The 16618-nt window shown below is 45.5% G+C and overlaps 1 protein-coding gene across 2 annotated transcripts in view; it reads right to left on the reverse strand.

The window, feature by feature from the left end:
- ulk4 (unc-51 like kinase 4) overlaps window positions 1–16269 on the reverse strand; it is a 315218-nt gene extending 298949 nt beyond the window's left edge. For both annotated transcript variants that reach the window (XM_055653277.1, XM_055653269.1), the window contains exons 1-5: window positions 16176–16269; window positions 7428–7582; window positions 7103–7202; window positions 2096–2235; window positions 371–530 (exon numbers count right to left, since the gene is read on the reverse strand). In XM_055653277.1, coding sequence (XP_055509252.1) covers window positions 371–530; window positions 2096–2235; window positions 7103–7202; window positions 7428–7565 — 538 coding nt within the window. In that variant the 5' untranslated portion in view covers window positions 7566–7582; window positions 16176–16269. The remainder of the gene's footprint in view (window positions 1–370; window positions 531–2095; window positions 2236–7102; window positions 7203–7427; window positions 7583–16175) is intronic.
- Window positions 16270–16618: the final 349 nt, after the last annotated feature.

A 16618-nucleotide genomic window follows, 5' to 3' on the forward strand; every position in this document is an offset into this window, starting at 1 on the left:
CCGGGCTGGTTCTTGTTACCACGGCAGCGTACCAAGCCTGTTGTCGGGCATGGCCACAGCCCGTCAGGATGCAACCTTGGGTCACGGTTTGAAAGAGTGAACTTCTGTTACTCAAAGGCAGGGAATTTCCGCATTGGAAAGTTACATCAAGATCTCCGAGAATGGCCAGAAAGAGCATGGTCAAAGATCTGAATGAACAGCGGGAACCTGATGTTGCCCAGCCTGCTGAACATTCCCATTCCATCTTGAGGTTAGCTACACTTGGAAAACCATCACATTTTACACTCTAATTTAACAAGAGGGGGCTCTCAAGTCTTATCATCATCCATGACGTTTATCACCGTGAATTTTTTTAATGATAGATTGTTACCTCGAGTTCGACTTCTGGATTTGTTTTGTGTTTCTTCCTTGTTTTCGCCTGTATCGTCATCTGTATCAATCAGTGCAAAGAATTCCTCGAGATTCTCCCCTTCGGCCTTGGCGAGGCTGAAGTTACTGTACTTCAGAGTGCCTGGCCCATCAACCAGTATCTGTGGGAGAGCAGAAAAAGAGAATACAGTAATATGGCAATTTCTCCAATTTCCCCCTCCACCCCACTCTCTCCCCACTTTGCCCATCGCAGTCGCCCTACCAGTTCAACTGTTCACATCCTTGTATCCCTCTCCTAGTCTCAGCTTCCCCAGCCAACATTGGGCCATTATGGGCTCCACCCTTCCTGAGGTCATTTGAGGCTTGGACCGCTGGCTGTGGGAGATTTGATCACCCTGACGGATGGTTCGACTGCCCCGACCGCGGGAGAAGAATGAGGGAAGAAGATTGAACTTTATTGCTTTCCATCACAGTGAGGAATGTGGGGAGTCCGCTGTGGTGGATGTTTATTTTAACTTTTATATAGTTGTGTGCCTTGTTGCTTTATTTTTGGTATGACTGCATGGTAATTCGCATATCACGGTACCTTAATTGGTGCATGCGACAATAAAAGACCTTTGAAACCTTTGTTGCCAACCCTGATTTGTTCCGACCTTTACTTGTCTCCAATTTCTCCCCGGTAGGCACGGCTATCTTGCCGCGGTCTCTGGTGGGACCAGGAACCCCTCCGAAGGCTCGCGATCAGTGCGACAGGGAACCCGCCCAAGGGCTCGATAGCACCCAATGCCTCCAGCGTCCTCAAGGTCGGCTGCAGGAAGTTCCGCTGGGACACAAAGTTGGCCGGGCGAGGAGAGGGACTTTGGTTCGCGGGAGCTGCTCCAGTACATCGAGCGTGTGCGGCCGAACGGACATTCAATAATAGCGACAATAATGCCGGCGCCCGCATGTGTAATATATGCAAAAATAATTTCACTGTGTAGTTGCACATGTGACAAATAAATCACTGTTGACTTCTGACCTATACCTTATCTCCAGAAGCTGCCTGACCCGCTGAGTTACTCCAGCATTTTGTGTCTATCTACAACAATACGGTAGGTAGTTAATATGCAATCTTTGGGAAAATAACATTTAAAAGTATACTTCTTGAGCCATATTGTGATATTAATTTGTAGTCTCAAACGTGGCAAAGCGGGCAATGATTTCCGCAAACTGCTTTCACATCTACCACAGAATAAAATGTCTAACCGCATTTAACAATCACAACTGAAGGGGGATCCCAATCAAAGATAAAGTCAAAGAGCTACACATCATGGAAATACACCCTTCCACCCAGCTTACCCATGCTGACCAAGATGCCCCATCTAAACTCAATACATTTAGTCCATATCCCTCTAAAACTTTCATATCCATGTAACCTTTGTCCAAACATCTTTTAAATGTGGTTATAGTAAAAGATATGAAATGAGAATGAAGGAGGAAGTGGTATTTCAAGGTGGAGACCACAGTACAATGAAAAGCGCGACAACTAATACACAGAGCAACGGCAAATTGAGGAAGGGTCTGGCTAACAATCAGTTGTTTTGGGAAACAAAACCAGGCCAGTTGATTCGGGACAGCATGGAAAAAACTATGGTAGAAATAAAGTCAATTACAAAAACTACTTTGGAAAGAAGCACATTCATTGTTCAACAACTAAGCCTTACCCAATACAAAAGTGTCCATTTACCTTAGCAGGGTTAAGATCACAAAATACAATGCCCAACTTGTGGATTTTGTGCAAACCCATCACCAGATCAACGCCAAACTCTCGAACTACATCCTCATGTAAATATTCATCTTGGGCAATAATCATTGCCAGTGAACCTCCTGCAAATGACACAAGGTGGTTTAGATACATTATTGCCACAGGTGTACCAAGGTACGGTGATAGGCTTGGCTTTGCATGCTGTCAATCAGATGAGATAATACTATACATAAATAGAATCAAATCAACCTCGTACAATAGGTAGAACAGAGAAGATACAGAGTGTAGGATATAGTTCTCAGCATTGTAGCGCATCACTTCCAATGTATACAATGCGGTATAGGTGAATCAGACAGAGCCATAGCTTATGGAGTAGTAGCTCCTTCTCTGGGAAGAACATGCAAAGAGTGACACAAAAATCTGTAGAGTAACTCAGCGGGTTAGACAGCATCTCTAGAGAAAAGGAATAGGTGACGTTTCGGGTCGAGTTCCTTCTGACGTCATCTTGATGATCGTGGAATGAAAGGACTATTCAGAAGCCTAATATAAGAGGGTAAGATGCTGTTCTTGAGTCTGGTACTGTAAATAGTAGCCGGGATGGTAGAGCTGCTGCCTCACGGTGCCAGAGACCCAAGGTTCCATCCAGACTGGGGGCTTTCTTTGTGGAGTTCTCACATTCCCCTGTGATTGCGTGCATGTCCTCTAGGTACTCCAGTTTTCTCCCTTAGTGTGTAGGGAGTGGATGAGAAAGTGGGTTATCATTAAACTAGTGTCAGCGGGTGGTCGATGTGGACTTAGTGGAATATGCTGTAATTCTAAACTAAATGCTGAAGATTTAAAGTACATTGGAAGAACATTTATCCAATATTGAATGTAGATTTGGGATCTGTGAAATAAAAGCTGAAAATTCTGGGAATACTCAGGAATAATCAGGAGAGAGAGGCGGCACAGAAGTGCAACAGCAAAGTTGCTGCCACAGCAGCAAAGACCCGGGTTCCATACTGACTACGGGTGCTGTCTGTACGAAGTTTGTATGTTCTCCCTGTGATCTGCGTGGGTTTTCTCCAGATGCTCCGGTTTCCTCCCACACTCCAAAGATGCGCAGGTTTGTAGGTTAATTGGCTTCTGTTAGTTGTCCCAGTGTGTTGGATAGAACTAGTGTACGGGGTGATCTCAGTGGGCTGAAAGGCCTATTTCCACATTGTATCTCTAAACTAAACTAATATTCTAAACAGCATTTAGCAAGAAGGAAAAGCTATTGATTGGTCGGTAGTTTTGTGATTGGAAGGTTATTGATCCCACACAGCTAACACTCAGTCCCAGTTGTTTTGCATACATTAATAATTTAAATAGAAATGCAAATGGCATGATAAAGGAGGTTGAATAATGATCCAAAAGTTGGACAGATGGTTGACTGCAAGGAAAAAAGCTTTCAATGCACCATTCAGCTGGACTGGAAAGTTGCAAATTAAATTTAATCCCAAGAAGGGTGAGGTAATGCATTTACGGAATAGCCATTAGGGAATGCACAGTGAATGAAAGAGAGGAAAATGTAAAGGAATAGAGGGACAATGGTGGTCGAGATCCACAGATTCTTCAGATAGAATGAACATACAGTGGCTTGCAAAAGTATTCATATCCCTTGAATTTTTCCACATTTTGTCACGTTACAACCACAAACGTAAATGTATTTTATTGGGATTTTATGTGATAGACCAACACAAAGTGGTGCATAATTGTGAAGTGGAAGGAAAATGATACATGGTTTTCAAATTTTTTTACAAATATAAAACTGAAAAGTGTGGCGTGCAAAAGTACTCAGCCCCCGAGTCAATACTTTGTAGAACCACCTTTCGCTACAATTACAGCTGCAAGTCTTTTGGGGTATGTCTCTACCAGCTTTGCACATCTAGAGACTGACATTTTTGCCCATTCTTCTTTGCAAAATATTGTATCATTGTATTCAAATTTATTGTCATTGTCAGTTGAGACAACGAAATGGATGGACAGCGTTAATAAATGAATAACAAATTTTCAAAAATAAAATCTTGCCAAAAGAAACACAGAAAGTCCACGAATTAACATAAATGGATTGGCACCATAGTCCAGGTCTGGACTTTCGACTGGGGTGGCCCGATGTTCAGGCCCTCAGGCTAAAATAGCTCAAGCATCAGATTGGATGGAGAGCGCTTTGATCTTGCCAAATTCTCAATCCATTTAGTAGACTTTGACTGGGCCATTCTAACACATGAATATGCTGTGTCTTAGCTCTGGCTGTATGTCCTGTCCTGTTGGAAGCTGAACCTCCTCCCCCCAGTCTCAAGTCTTTTGCAGACTCTCAACAAGTTTTCTACCATGATTGCCCTGTATTTGGCTCCATCCATCTTCCCATCAACTCTGACCAGCTTCCCTGTCCCTGCTGAAGAAAAGCATCCCCACAGCATGATGCTGCCACCACCATGTTTTACAGTGGGGATGGTGTGTTCAGGGTGATGTGCAATGTTAGTTTTCCACCACACATAGCGTTTTGCATTTAGGCCAAAAACTTCAATTTTGGTCTCATCTGACCAGAGCACCTTCCTCCACATGTTTGCTGTGTCCCCCACATGGCTTGTGGCAAACTGCAAACGGGACTTCTTATGGCTTTTTTTCAACAATGGCTTTCTTCTTGCCACTCTCCCATAAAGGCCCAATTTGTGGAGTGCATGACTAATAGTTGTCCTGTGGACAGATTCTCCCACCTGAGCTGTGGATCTCTGCGGCTCCTCCAGAGTTACCATGGGCCTCTTGGCTGCTTCTCTGATCAATGCTCTCCTTGCCCGGCCTGTCAGTTTAGGTGGACGGCCATGTCTTGGTAGGTTTGCAGTTGTGCCATACTCTTTTCATTTTCGGATGATGGATTGAACAGTGCTCCGTGAGATGTTCAAAGCTTGGGATATTTTTTTATAACCTAACCCTGCTTTAAACTTCTCCACAACTTTATCCCTGACCTGTCTGGTGTGTTCCTTGGGCTTCATGATGCTGTTTGTTCACTAATGTTCTCTAACAAACCACTGAGGCCTTCACAGAACAACTGTATTTATACTGAGATTAGATTACACACAAGTGGACTCTATTTACTAATTAGGTTACTTCTGAAGGCAATTGGTTGCACTGGATTTTATTTAGGGGTATCAGAGTAAAGGGGGCTGAATACTTTTGCACGCCACACTTTTCAGTTTTTTATTTGTAAAAAAATTTGAAAACCATGTATCATTGTCCTTCCACTTCACAATTATGCGCCACTTTGTGTTGGTCTATCACATAAAATCCCAATAAAATACATTTACGTTTGTGGTTGTAACGTGACAAAATGTGGAAAAGTTCAAGGGGTATGAATACTTTTGCAAGCCACTGTAAATAGTACAGCACAGTCACTTCCATCCACAACGTCTGTGCTTCGCGAACATGATGTCAAGACCACCTCTTATCTTCCCGCACAAGATCCATATCCCCCCCATTCCCTGCACTTCAATGTGGCTCTACCAAGCGTCTCTTCAAGGCCACTACAGTATCCGCCTCAACCACCACCCCGGCAATATGCTCCATGCACGCACCACCCTCTGTGTATAAAATCTTGACCTGCACATCTCTAAACATTGCCCCTCTCGCCTTAAAGCTATGCCCTCTAGTATTTGATATTTCCATCCTAGTTTCGCTCTACCCTATCTAGGCCTCAGCTTGGAATACAAAGAGCAGGCAGGTAATGATAGAATGGTACATTGTGCTTGCTGGGCCACAGCTTGAGTACCATCTGGTTGGAGAAATGTGATTACATAGGAGAGGAACAGAAGAGATATCGGTTACAGTGACAGGACTGGACAATTACAGCTGAGAGAAAGCAATAGAAAGGGCAGCTTTTGGAACAGAGGGAAGAATTAACTAATGTGTATAAAATCATGAGGGACTTAGTAAAGGGATTTATTTCCCTCGGCTGAAAAATAAAAAAACCTACAAATATAGATTCAGAGGCCAGTTCAAAGCAACCCAAGGGAGTTGTGGGAAATCATTCACACTAGAACTTTGTTGGGGTCTGCAATTCACTGCTGAATAAAAATGAGAAGGTAGAAACTCCATTACGTTTAAAAAGTACTTGAATGTGTCCTCATTAAGGCTTGACCAGTAGGACCATAGACCAGTACAGGGAAGGATGGATTGTTCAGCTTTGGCATTCAGAGCCTGCACCAACCAGTGATCACCCGTACACGAGTTCTATCCTCCACATTAGCCAATTAATCTACAAATCTGCATGTCTTAGGAGTATGGGAGCAAACCAGTCCACCTGGAAAAAACCCATGCACTCACAGGGAAAATGTGCAAACTCCATACAGACAGCACCCATAGTCAGGGTGGAACTGGGGTCTCTGGCACAGTGAGGCAGCAACTCTACTGCTGTGCCACCGTGCCATTCTGAGTGCTATCCGTTTCACTCCGGTGGTGGGTATATGGAACGAGCTGCCAGAGGAAGTAGTTGAGGCAGGTACAATTAACATTCAATGGCAGAAACGTTTCAAAAACATTTGGACAGGTACATGCACAGGAAAAGTTTAGAGGGATATGGGCCAAATGGAAGTAGAGTAAATGGGGAATCTTAGTCGGCATACATAAGGGGCAGAATGGTCTGTTTCTGTGCTCTGACATTTAAACGATGTTTGGACATGCAAGTGGACAAGAAAGGTTTGGAGGGATATGGTCCAAATGCAGGCCAATAGCTTAGATGAGACATCTATTGGTCCTATGGCCCTGTTTCCATGCTCAATAACCATATGTACAATTTGGGATGAAAGAAGACAAAGTGCTGGAATAACTCAGCGGATCAGGCAGCATTTTTGTAGAACATGGATAGGTTGTGTTTCAGGTCGGGATCTTTGTTCAGACTGAATGTGGGATGAATGGCCTCATTGTTTGGTAACTTTTCTATGCCTTTATTTCAAGGATTTGAATTCTTACCTGTGCACAGTTCCACCACAAGCCATAGGTGATTGCTCGTCTCATACCACTCATGAAACGATACGATGTTCTGGTGTTCAATACCATGAGTAAGTCGTACCTAGATCAATATATATATTAGTACGCATTTGCTTTGTTCTATATTGCAAAATTAAAATACATATATAACGTTATCTGTACCAAGAAAGCAATACCTCAAGTAACAAAATAAACTCAGATAGGCAAGATGCAAAAACAGCACAAATCTATATGGTAGGTCTGCATATTCCAACCAATCAGTTTTTAAGATCCCCAACAATTGCTGATGTTATCAAGTGTAACTCACCCGGTTAGTGATCTCTGGTCTTTTTGATTTATCAATACATAAAATAGCTACAAAATTAATTGTTCCTTTTCTTCTGCCTTTGTAAACAGTAGATTTATTTCCTTTCCCAATTTCTTCATAGAGGATAAAGTTTTCCATTTTGATTATTCTATCAACTGAAATTGAAAAAAACAAATAATCACACGCTGATATTCACTATTTACATCCAATGTTCATTAATAAACATCAGAAGAATTTTCTGAGGCACTTTGGACATTCACATTAAAAAAAAAAGCAAAGTTGATTTGAAAAATAACATAGAACCCTCACGGGAACAGGCCCTTCGGCCCACACTGCATGTGCCAACATGATGCCAAAACCAACTCTATCAGCCTGCCTATACATGATCCATATCCCTCCATTCCCTGCTCATGCGTGTGTCTATCCTAACATCACTATTGTATTGCCATAGAGGGAGTACAGAGAAGGTTCACCAGACTGATTCCTGGGATGGCAGGACTTTCATAAGAAGAAAGACTGGATAGACTCGGCTTGTATACGCTAGAATTTAGAAGATTGAGGGGGGATCTTACGGAAACTTACAAAATTCTTAAGGGGTTGGACAGGCTAGATGCAGGAAGATTATTCCCGATGTTGGGGAAGTCCAGAACAAGGGGTCACAGTTTAAGGATAAGAGGGAAGTCTTTTAGGACTGAGATGAGAAAATCATTTTTTACACAGAGTGGTGAATCTGTGGAATTCTCTGCCACAGAAGGTAGTTTTTAATCATTCGAAATAAAGATATCATTCATAGTTGAGGCCAGTTCATTGGCTGGATTTAAGAGAGAGTTAGATGTGGCCCTTGTGGCTAAAGGGATCAGGGGGTATGGAGAGAAGGTAGGTATGGGATATTGATTTGGATGATCAGCCATGATCATATTGAATGGCGGTGCAGGCTCGAAGGGCCGAATGGCCTATTCCTGCACCTATTTTCTATGTTTCTACGTATCGTTCTCCAACACCACCCCTGGCAGCGTGTTCCGGGCACTCAGCATCTTCTATGTAAAAAAGCTTCATAACATCATGATCATAAATGATAGAAGCAGAATTGGGTCATTCGGCCCATCAAGTCTACCCCCCTGCCATTCAATCATGGCTGATCTATCTCTCCCTCCTAACACCATTCTCCTGTCTTCTCCCCATAACCCTTGACACCAGTACTAATCAAGAATCTACCTATCTCTGCCTTAAATATATCCACTGACTTGGCCACCACAGCCTTCTGTGGCAAAGAATTCTACAGATTCACCACCTCTGACAAAATAAATTCCTAATTTCCTTCCTAAAAGAATATCCTTTAATTCTGAGGCTATGACCTGTAGTCCTAGACTCTCCCACTAATGGAGACGTCCTCTACACATCCACTCTACCAAAGCCTTTCACTATTCAGTGCGTTTCTATGAGGTCCCCCCTCATTCTTCTAAACTCCAGCAAGTACAGGCCCAGTATTGCTGCAGTTTAGCAAGTCATATATTAACCTACTCATTCCTGGCATCATTCTCATAAACCTTCTCTGGAACCTCTCCAGAGCCAGCACATCCTTCCTCAGATATTGTTTGTCATATACATACATGATCTGTATGATGGTGTGGTAAATTGGATTAGTAAGTATGCAGATGATACTAAGATATGTGATGTTGTGGATAATGAAGTCGATTTTCAAAGTCTACAGAGAGATTTAAGCCATTCGGAAGAGTGGGCTGAAAGATGGCAGATGGAGTTTAATGCTGATAAGTTATATGGTTAAGTGTGAAGTGCTACATGTTGGCAGGACAAATCAAAATAGGATGTACATGGTAAATGGTAGTGAATTGAGGAATGCAGTTGAACAGAGGGATCTAGGAATAACTGTGTATAGTTCCCTGAAGGTGGAATCTCATGTAGATAGGGTGGTAAAGAAAGCTTTTGGTATGCTGGCATTCATAAATCAGAGCATGAGTATAGAAGTTGGGATGTAATGTTAAAATTGTACAAGGCATTGGTGAGGCCAATTCTGGAGTATGGTGTACAATTTTGGTCGCCAAATTATAGGAAAGATGTCAACAAAATAGAGAGAGTACAGAAGAGATTTACTGGAATGTTGCCTGGGTTTCAGCACCTGAGTTATAGAGAAAGGTTGAACAAGATAGGTCTTTTTTTTTGGAGCGCAGAAGGTTAAGGGGGGACTTGATAGAGGTCTTTAAAATTATGAGAGGGATAGACAGAGTTGACGTGGATAACCTTTTTCCATTGAGAGTAGGGAAGATTCAAACAAGAGGACGTGATTTGAGAAGTAAGGGACAAAAGTTTAGGGGTAACATGAGGGGGACTTCTTTACTCAGAGAGTGGTAGCTGTGTGGAATGAGCTTCCAGTGGAAGTGGTGGAGGCAGGTTTGATTTTATCATTTAAAAATAAATTGGATAGGTATATGGACGAGGAAAGGAATGGAGGGTTATGGTCTGAGTGCAGGTAGACGGGACTAGGTGAGAGTAAGTGTTCGGCACGGACTAAAAGGGCCGAGATGGCCTGTTTCTGTGCTGTAATTGTTATACGGTTATATGGGGCCCAAAATTGCTCACAATATTGCAAATGCGGTCTGACCAGCGCCTTAGAGCCTCAGCATTACACCCCTGTTTTTGTACACAAGCCCTCTCAAAATAACTGCTAGCATTGCGTTTGTTTTCTTTATTACCGATTCGACTTGCAGATTAACTTTTTGGGAATCCTGCACCAGCACAAGTCCCTTTGCACCTGCGATTTCTGGATTCTCTCCCCATTTATAAAATAGTCTAAGTCTTTATTCCTACTACCAAAATGCATGACTCCACACTTTGCTACACTATATTCCATTTATCACTTCTCTGCGCTCCCAACTGATCCAAGTCCTTCTGCAGAGTCCCTGCTTTCTCTGCACTACCTGCTCCACCTATTTTCACATCATCCGCAAATTTAGCCACAAAGCCTTCAATCCTCTCATCCAAATTATTAATATACATGAAGAGCAGCGGCCCTGTGGAACTCCACTAGTCACTGGCAGCCAACCAAAAAAGCCCCCTTTATTGCCACTCTTTGCCCTCTGCCATCCAGCCAACCTAATATATCCATGCTGGTATCTGTCCTTTGATACGCAGGCTCTCATCTTCATACCACGGGCTCTCATCTTCCCCCACACTTGCACTTCCCACAAACTTGCCCCACACTTCTCCTTTGAACTTTGCCCCTCTCACGTTAAAGTTATTCCCACCCTGGGAAAAGAGATTCTGACTTTCCTCCCTATCCACTCTTCTCTTAATCTTATAAACTTCTATAACCTCAACCTCTGACACTCCAGAGTCTGTCAAATATCTCCCTTTAGCCAATACCCTCTAAACCAGTCATCATTCTGGGAAACCTCCTCTGCACCCTTCCTGTAATGGAGCAATCAGAATTGCACACAATATTCCAAACGCAGCCTAACCAAAAGCCAGTGAAAAATGGATGCGTTAGCTTTAGGGATCATCAGACCAATGAGACAATGCACATCCAATCCAGAGAATGAGATGAAGAGTCGAGGGTAGTCGACAGAGTCTACACCATTAAATAATTTAAACTCAAGGAGAATAATAAACCAGTGAATGGTCAGGGATGGTTGAAATGCAAGGACAATGCAAGATTGGATAGAAGCCATGAAGATTTCTGGAAGTGCGGCCAGGGCTGGAGTTGCTGATGGGTTACAATGCTGGAGAATGTCATGAGTGTCGTTCTTTTAAGGAACAAGGACGACTGAGGTGAAGGTCACAATATAACAGTGCTACACGGACAGAGGTACCATCTCTCAGTTGAGATCAAACACATTTACAGCGCAGGAGGCCATACAGCCCACCATGTCGATGCTGGCCAAATATTTCATCCAACCTCTCAGCCCTTGGTCCATATTTAGTTTAGTTTATTGTCACATGTACCAAGGTAGTGAAAAGCTATTTTTATTGTTAAAAATAGCTATTTTACTCTAAATAATCTTAAAATAGTGCAGCCAGGGGATACGGGGAGAAGGCAGGAACGGGGTACTGATTGGGGATGATCAGCCATGATCACAGTGAATGGCGGTGCTGGCTCAAAGGGCCGAATAGCCTACTCCTGCACCTGTTGTCTATTGTGTGCTGGAGTCAGTGGAAAGACTATACATGATTATAATCAAGCCATCATGATAAAGGATAAGGGAATAATGTTTAGCGCAAGTTAGCACCGTTAGAGTAAGAAATACTGCTGAAGGGGTAGTTTAAAAGAGTTGATCATTGTAATGAATGATTGTAGATCCACTTATGGGACTAGCACACAGAGAGTCACCTGGCTTCAGAACTAACTTGGGTTTTATGTCTCAGTGTCTTATTCGGGTACTACCTATATCCGTTGAGAGTTTTTAGCCTCTGCTGCTCTTCAGTTTAGAGATACAGCATGGAAACAGGCCCCTTGGCCCACCTCCCGACCAGCGATCCCCATACACCAACATTAACTGACACACACTAGGGACCATTAACAATTTTACCAAAGCCAATTAACCTACAAACCTGTACATCTTTGGAGTGTGGGAGGAAATCGGAGCACCCGGAGAAAACGTACACAGGTCATGGGGAGAACGTACAAACTGGACAGACAGCACCTGTGGTCGAACCCGGATCACTGGCGCTGTAAGGCAGTAACTCTACTGCTGCGCTACAGTGCCACCCTTCCATACAATGAAATTCCAGACCCACCCTCTCTCCCCATCACTTGTTAAATGCGGTATAATTCCACCATCCTACACCTCCTCAGTCTGCCAATTAAATATATGCTCCTCAGTCACTTATCTCTGCTGAGGGAAAAGGTTATTTTGTCTTTATCCAGACGAGGTCTTTAATTTTACATACATTAAAGTTACTAGACCGTACCCTGAGGGATAGGGCACACCTGCATTAGATGGACAGGGGCTGAAAAGGGAGTCAGCTTGGTTTTGTACTTTGGAACTTGGGGCAGTTAATGAATATGTCCTGAGGTCAGTCCGTATTAACAGTTGAGGAAGCACTGAACATCCAAAGGTGTATGAAGGTACACAAATCTCAAAGTCAATTTCAAATTCACAAATGACACCACCATTGTCGGCCAGATATCAAACAATGATGAGATAGAGTGCAGGAAAGAGATGGAGAACCTTGTGTCCTGGTGTCCTTTCTCTCCATGTCAGCAAGACAAAGGATATAGTGATCGACTTCATGAAGCAAAGTGGTACACATATCCCAGTTTGTATTGACACATATCACAGTATGGTATGGCAACTGCTCTGTCTCCGACCGGAAAGCACTGCAGAGGGTGGTGAAAATTGCCCAATGCATCACCGGTTCCTCGCTCCCCTCCATTGAGTCTGTCCAAAGTAAGCGTTGTCTGCGAAGGGCACTCAGCATCGCCAAGGACTGCTCTCACCCCAACCATGGACCGTTTACCCTCCTACCATCCGGGAGGCGCTAAAGGTCTCTCCGTTGCCGGACCAGCAGGTCCAGGAACAGCTTCTTCCCTGCGGCTGTCACACTACTCAACAATGTACCTCGGTGACTGCCGTTCACCCCCCCCCCCCCCCCCGGAAACTCCTCCCACAGGAAAAACACTATGACTGTGTGCATGTAAATAGATTTATTTATTGAAATCATATTCTATGTCGCTCTTCCAGGGAGATACCAACTGTATTTCGTTGTCTCTGTATTGTACACTGACAATGACAATTAAAGTTGAATCTGAATCTGAACCTGATTGACTGCGCCGAAGTACATCCCATCTACCTAATTTGTGACCCTCGGACTATCTTTAATCAGACTTTAATCAACTTTATCTTGCACTAAACGTTATTCCCTTCTCATGTATCTGTAAAATGTAATCATGTTTTGTCTTTCTGTCGATTGGTTAACATGCAATAAAAGCTTTTCACTGTACCTCGGTACACATGACAATAAACTAAACTGAACTATTAATGATAAACTGAACTATTAATGATTAACTGAAAAATTAATGATCTGGATGAGGGAATTGAAGGCAATATCTCCAAGTTTGCGGATGACACTAAGCTGGGGGGCAGTGTTAGCTGTGAGGAGGATGCTAGGAGACTGCAGGGTGACTTGGATAGGCTGGGTGAGTGGGCAAATGTTTGGCAGATGCAGTATAATGTGGATAAATGTGAGGTTATCCATTTTGGTGGCAAAAACAGGAAAGCAGACTATTATCTAAATGGTGGCCGATTGGGAAAGGGGGAGATGCAGCGAGACCTGGGTGTCATGGTACACCAGTCATTGAAGGTAGGCATGCAGGTGCAGCAGGCAGTAAAGAAAGCCAATGGTATGTTAGCTTTCATTGCAAAAGGATTTGAGTATAGGAGCAGAGAGGTTCTACTGCAGTTGTACAGGGTCTTGGTGAGACCACACCTGGAGTATTGCGTACAGTTTTGGTCTCCAAATCTGAGGAAGGACATTATTGCCATAGAGGGAGTGCAGAGAAGGTTCACCAGACTGATTCCTGGGATGTCAGGACTGTCTTATGAAGAAAGACTGGATAGACTTGGTTTATACTCTCTAGAATTTAGAAGATTGAGAGGGGATCTTATAGAAACTTACAAAATTCTTAAGGGGTTGGACAGGCTAGATGCAGGAAGATTGTTCCCGATGTTAGGGAAGTCCAGGACAAGGGGTCACAGCTTAAGGATAATGGGGAAATCCTTTAAAACCGAGATGAGAAGAACTTTTTTTCACGCAGAGAGTGGTGAATCTCTGGAACTCTCTGCCACAGAGGGTAGTTGAGGCCAGTTCATTGGCTATATTTAAGAGGGAGTTAGATGTGGCCCTTGTGGCTAAGGGGATCAGGGGGTATGGAGAGAAGGCAGGTACGGGATACTGAGTTGGATGATCAGCCATGATCATATTGAATGGCGGTGCAGGCTCGAAGGGCCGAATGGCCTAGTCCTGCACCTAATTTCTATGTTTCTATGTTTCTATGAACTGTGCTCGAAGACTGGAGGGTGGCAGATGTTGTGCCCCCCTTCAAGAAAGGATGCAAGGAAAGGGCTGACAACTATTGGCCAATGAGCTTATTATCTGTGGTCAGAAAGTTACTGGAGAGTATTCTGAGGGACAGGAGGAATTAATAAGTTTATTGGCCAAGTATTCACATGCAAGGAAAAAGCTCTGCCCGCAAGTGACAATATGACATACAGTGACAGTTAGGAATGACACATAAAACATTAAACGCATTTAGATGGACAGGGGCTGATTAGGGATAGTCAGCATGGTTTTGTACTTGGGAGGCCGTGTTTCACGAATCAGATTGAGTTTTTTGAAGATGTGACCAAAGGTCTGAGGGCAGAGCCACAGACATTGTATACATGGATTTCAGTAAGGCATTTGATCGGCTGCTCTGGAAAGTCAGATCCCATGGGATGCAAGGAGAGATAACTGAATGGATCGAGAATCACTTCCTCTGGTATCCCCAGCACCCGTGGGAGCTGACAGAGACTTCAATGCACACACTGACAACCAGCATCCCCACCACCAATCACCCACACCAATACACCCCCTCACACATCACCCTCAGTTGCACCCCAAACTCTCCTCACTGCATTGCACCCCCCCCTCTTTGCACCCCCTCACCCCCCCCCCCCTTACGTTGCATCTCCCTCACCCTCCCTGTTGCACCCTTCTCCCCTCCCTACATTCCCACTCCCTCCATTGCATCCCATTCCGTTGCACCTACTTCTCCCCCATCCTCCAGATGTTGCACCCCCTCTTGTATCCCCCTCACCCCAAACTCCTGTTGCACCCCCCTCCCCATTGCACCCCTATCCCCTCTGTTCACCCCCCCCCCCCCCGTGTTGCTCCTCACACACCCTCCATCCCTCCATTACACCCAACCCCCATGTCCATTGCAGACACCTCTGACACAACCCCCTTCACCCCACCTGTTGCACCTCACTCACCCCCTCTTCTGTTACCCCCCCCCCCCCCCCATCACTGCATCCTCGACCCCCGGCTGACAGCTCCTCCCTCCCCCTTCCCGTCTCTCCCCCCCCCCATCACTCACCCTCACCACCTCCGCATCTCTCACTACCCCCCTCCCATCACACCTTCCCCCCCCCCCCACTCCCTCATCACCGTCTCCCCCTTTCGCCCCTCTCCTCTCTCACCTCACCTCTCCTTTATCACCAGTCTCCCCTTCCCGCAGTCCTTGTCCCTCACTGTCTCTCCCCCCCTCACCAGTCTCCCCCAACCCCACCACCATCTCCACCCCCTAGAGTCAGTCTCCCCCCACCAGTCTCTCCCCCCCCTCACCACTCTCTCCCCCCCTCAGCGCAGTCTCCCCCATCACCGTGCCCCCCCCCCCCGTCCCCAGTCTCACTACAGTCTCTCCCTCATCACCGTCTGTCGCCCCCTCATCATCATCATCTCCCCCCCCAGTCTCTCCCCCCCCCCCCCCCCCCCGCCTTAACTACAGTCTCCCCTAAAGATCCTAGAGGATCCTCTAGGATCTTTGGTCTCCCCCTCCCCCTGTTCTCTCCCCACTGTTCCCCACACACACCAGTCTCCACCACCACACTCTCCCCCCCACTCTGCCCCCCACCACACCACCACACTCTCCCCCCCCACTCTGCCCCACACACACCAGTCTCCCCCACCCTCTCTGCCCCACACACACCAGTCTCCACCACCACACTCCCCCTCCTCCTCCCCCATTCTCACCGGGACGTTCCCGCAGTGACGGTTGACCGTTGGACGTTGACGGTTGACGTTCCCGCCTCCCCGCGGCCGGAAGTGCGCTGGGCGCCGGCACAGTGGGAGCAGAGCGGGGGGGGATTGGGTGGTGCCTGCCTCCCCCTCCCCCATCCCCGGGGCTGTGCCCCGCCTCCCCTCTCCCCATGCCCTTTCACCCCCATACAATATACACATCCCCTGCCTGAGGACGAGGGCAGCTAGAGCTGGGTCCCTTGGACAATGTTTCTGTGTCTCCCCTCTACCCCCCTCTTGTGGGGGCGGATAATGGTCGCGCCCCCCCGCCCCTGGTCACCGCGGCGCCCGTTGCCCCGGCAACCACGGCCGGGCTGGGAGCAGCGTCAGTGCTGGAGTAACTCAGGCAGCATCTGTGGACAACATGGATAGGTGACGGTTCCAGTCGGGACCACTCT

The sequence above is a fragment of the Leucoraja erinacea genome, chromosome 2 (genome assembly GCF_028641065.1).
Source record: "Leucoraja erinacea ecotype New England chromosome 2, Leri_hhj_1, whole genome shotgun sequence".
NCBI classification, from domain to species: Eukaryota; Metazoa; Chordata; class Chondrichthyes; order Rajiformes; family Rajidae; genus Leucoraja; species Leucoraja erinaceus.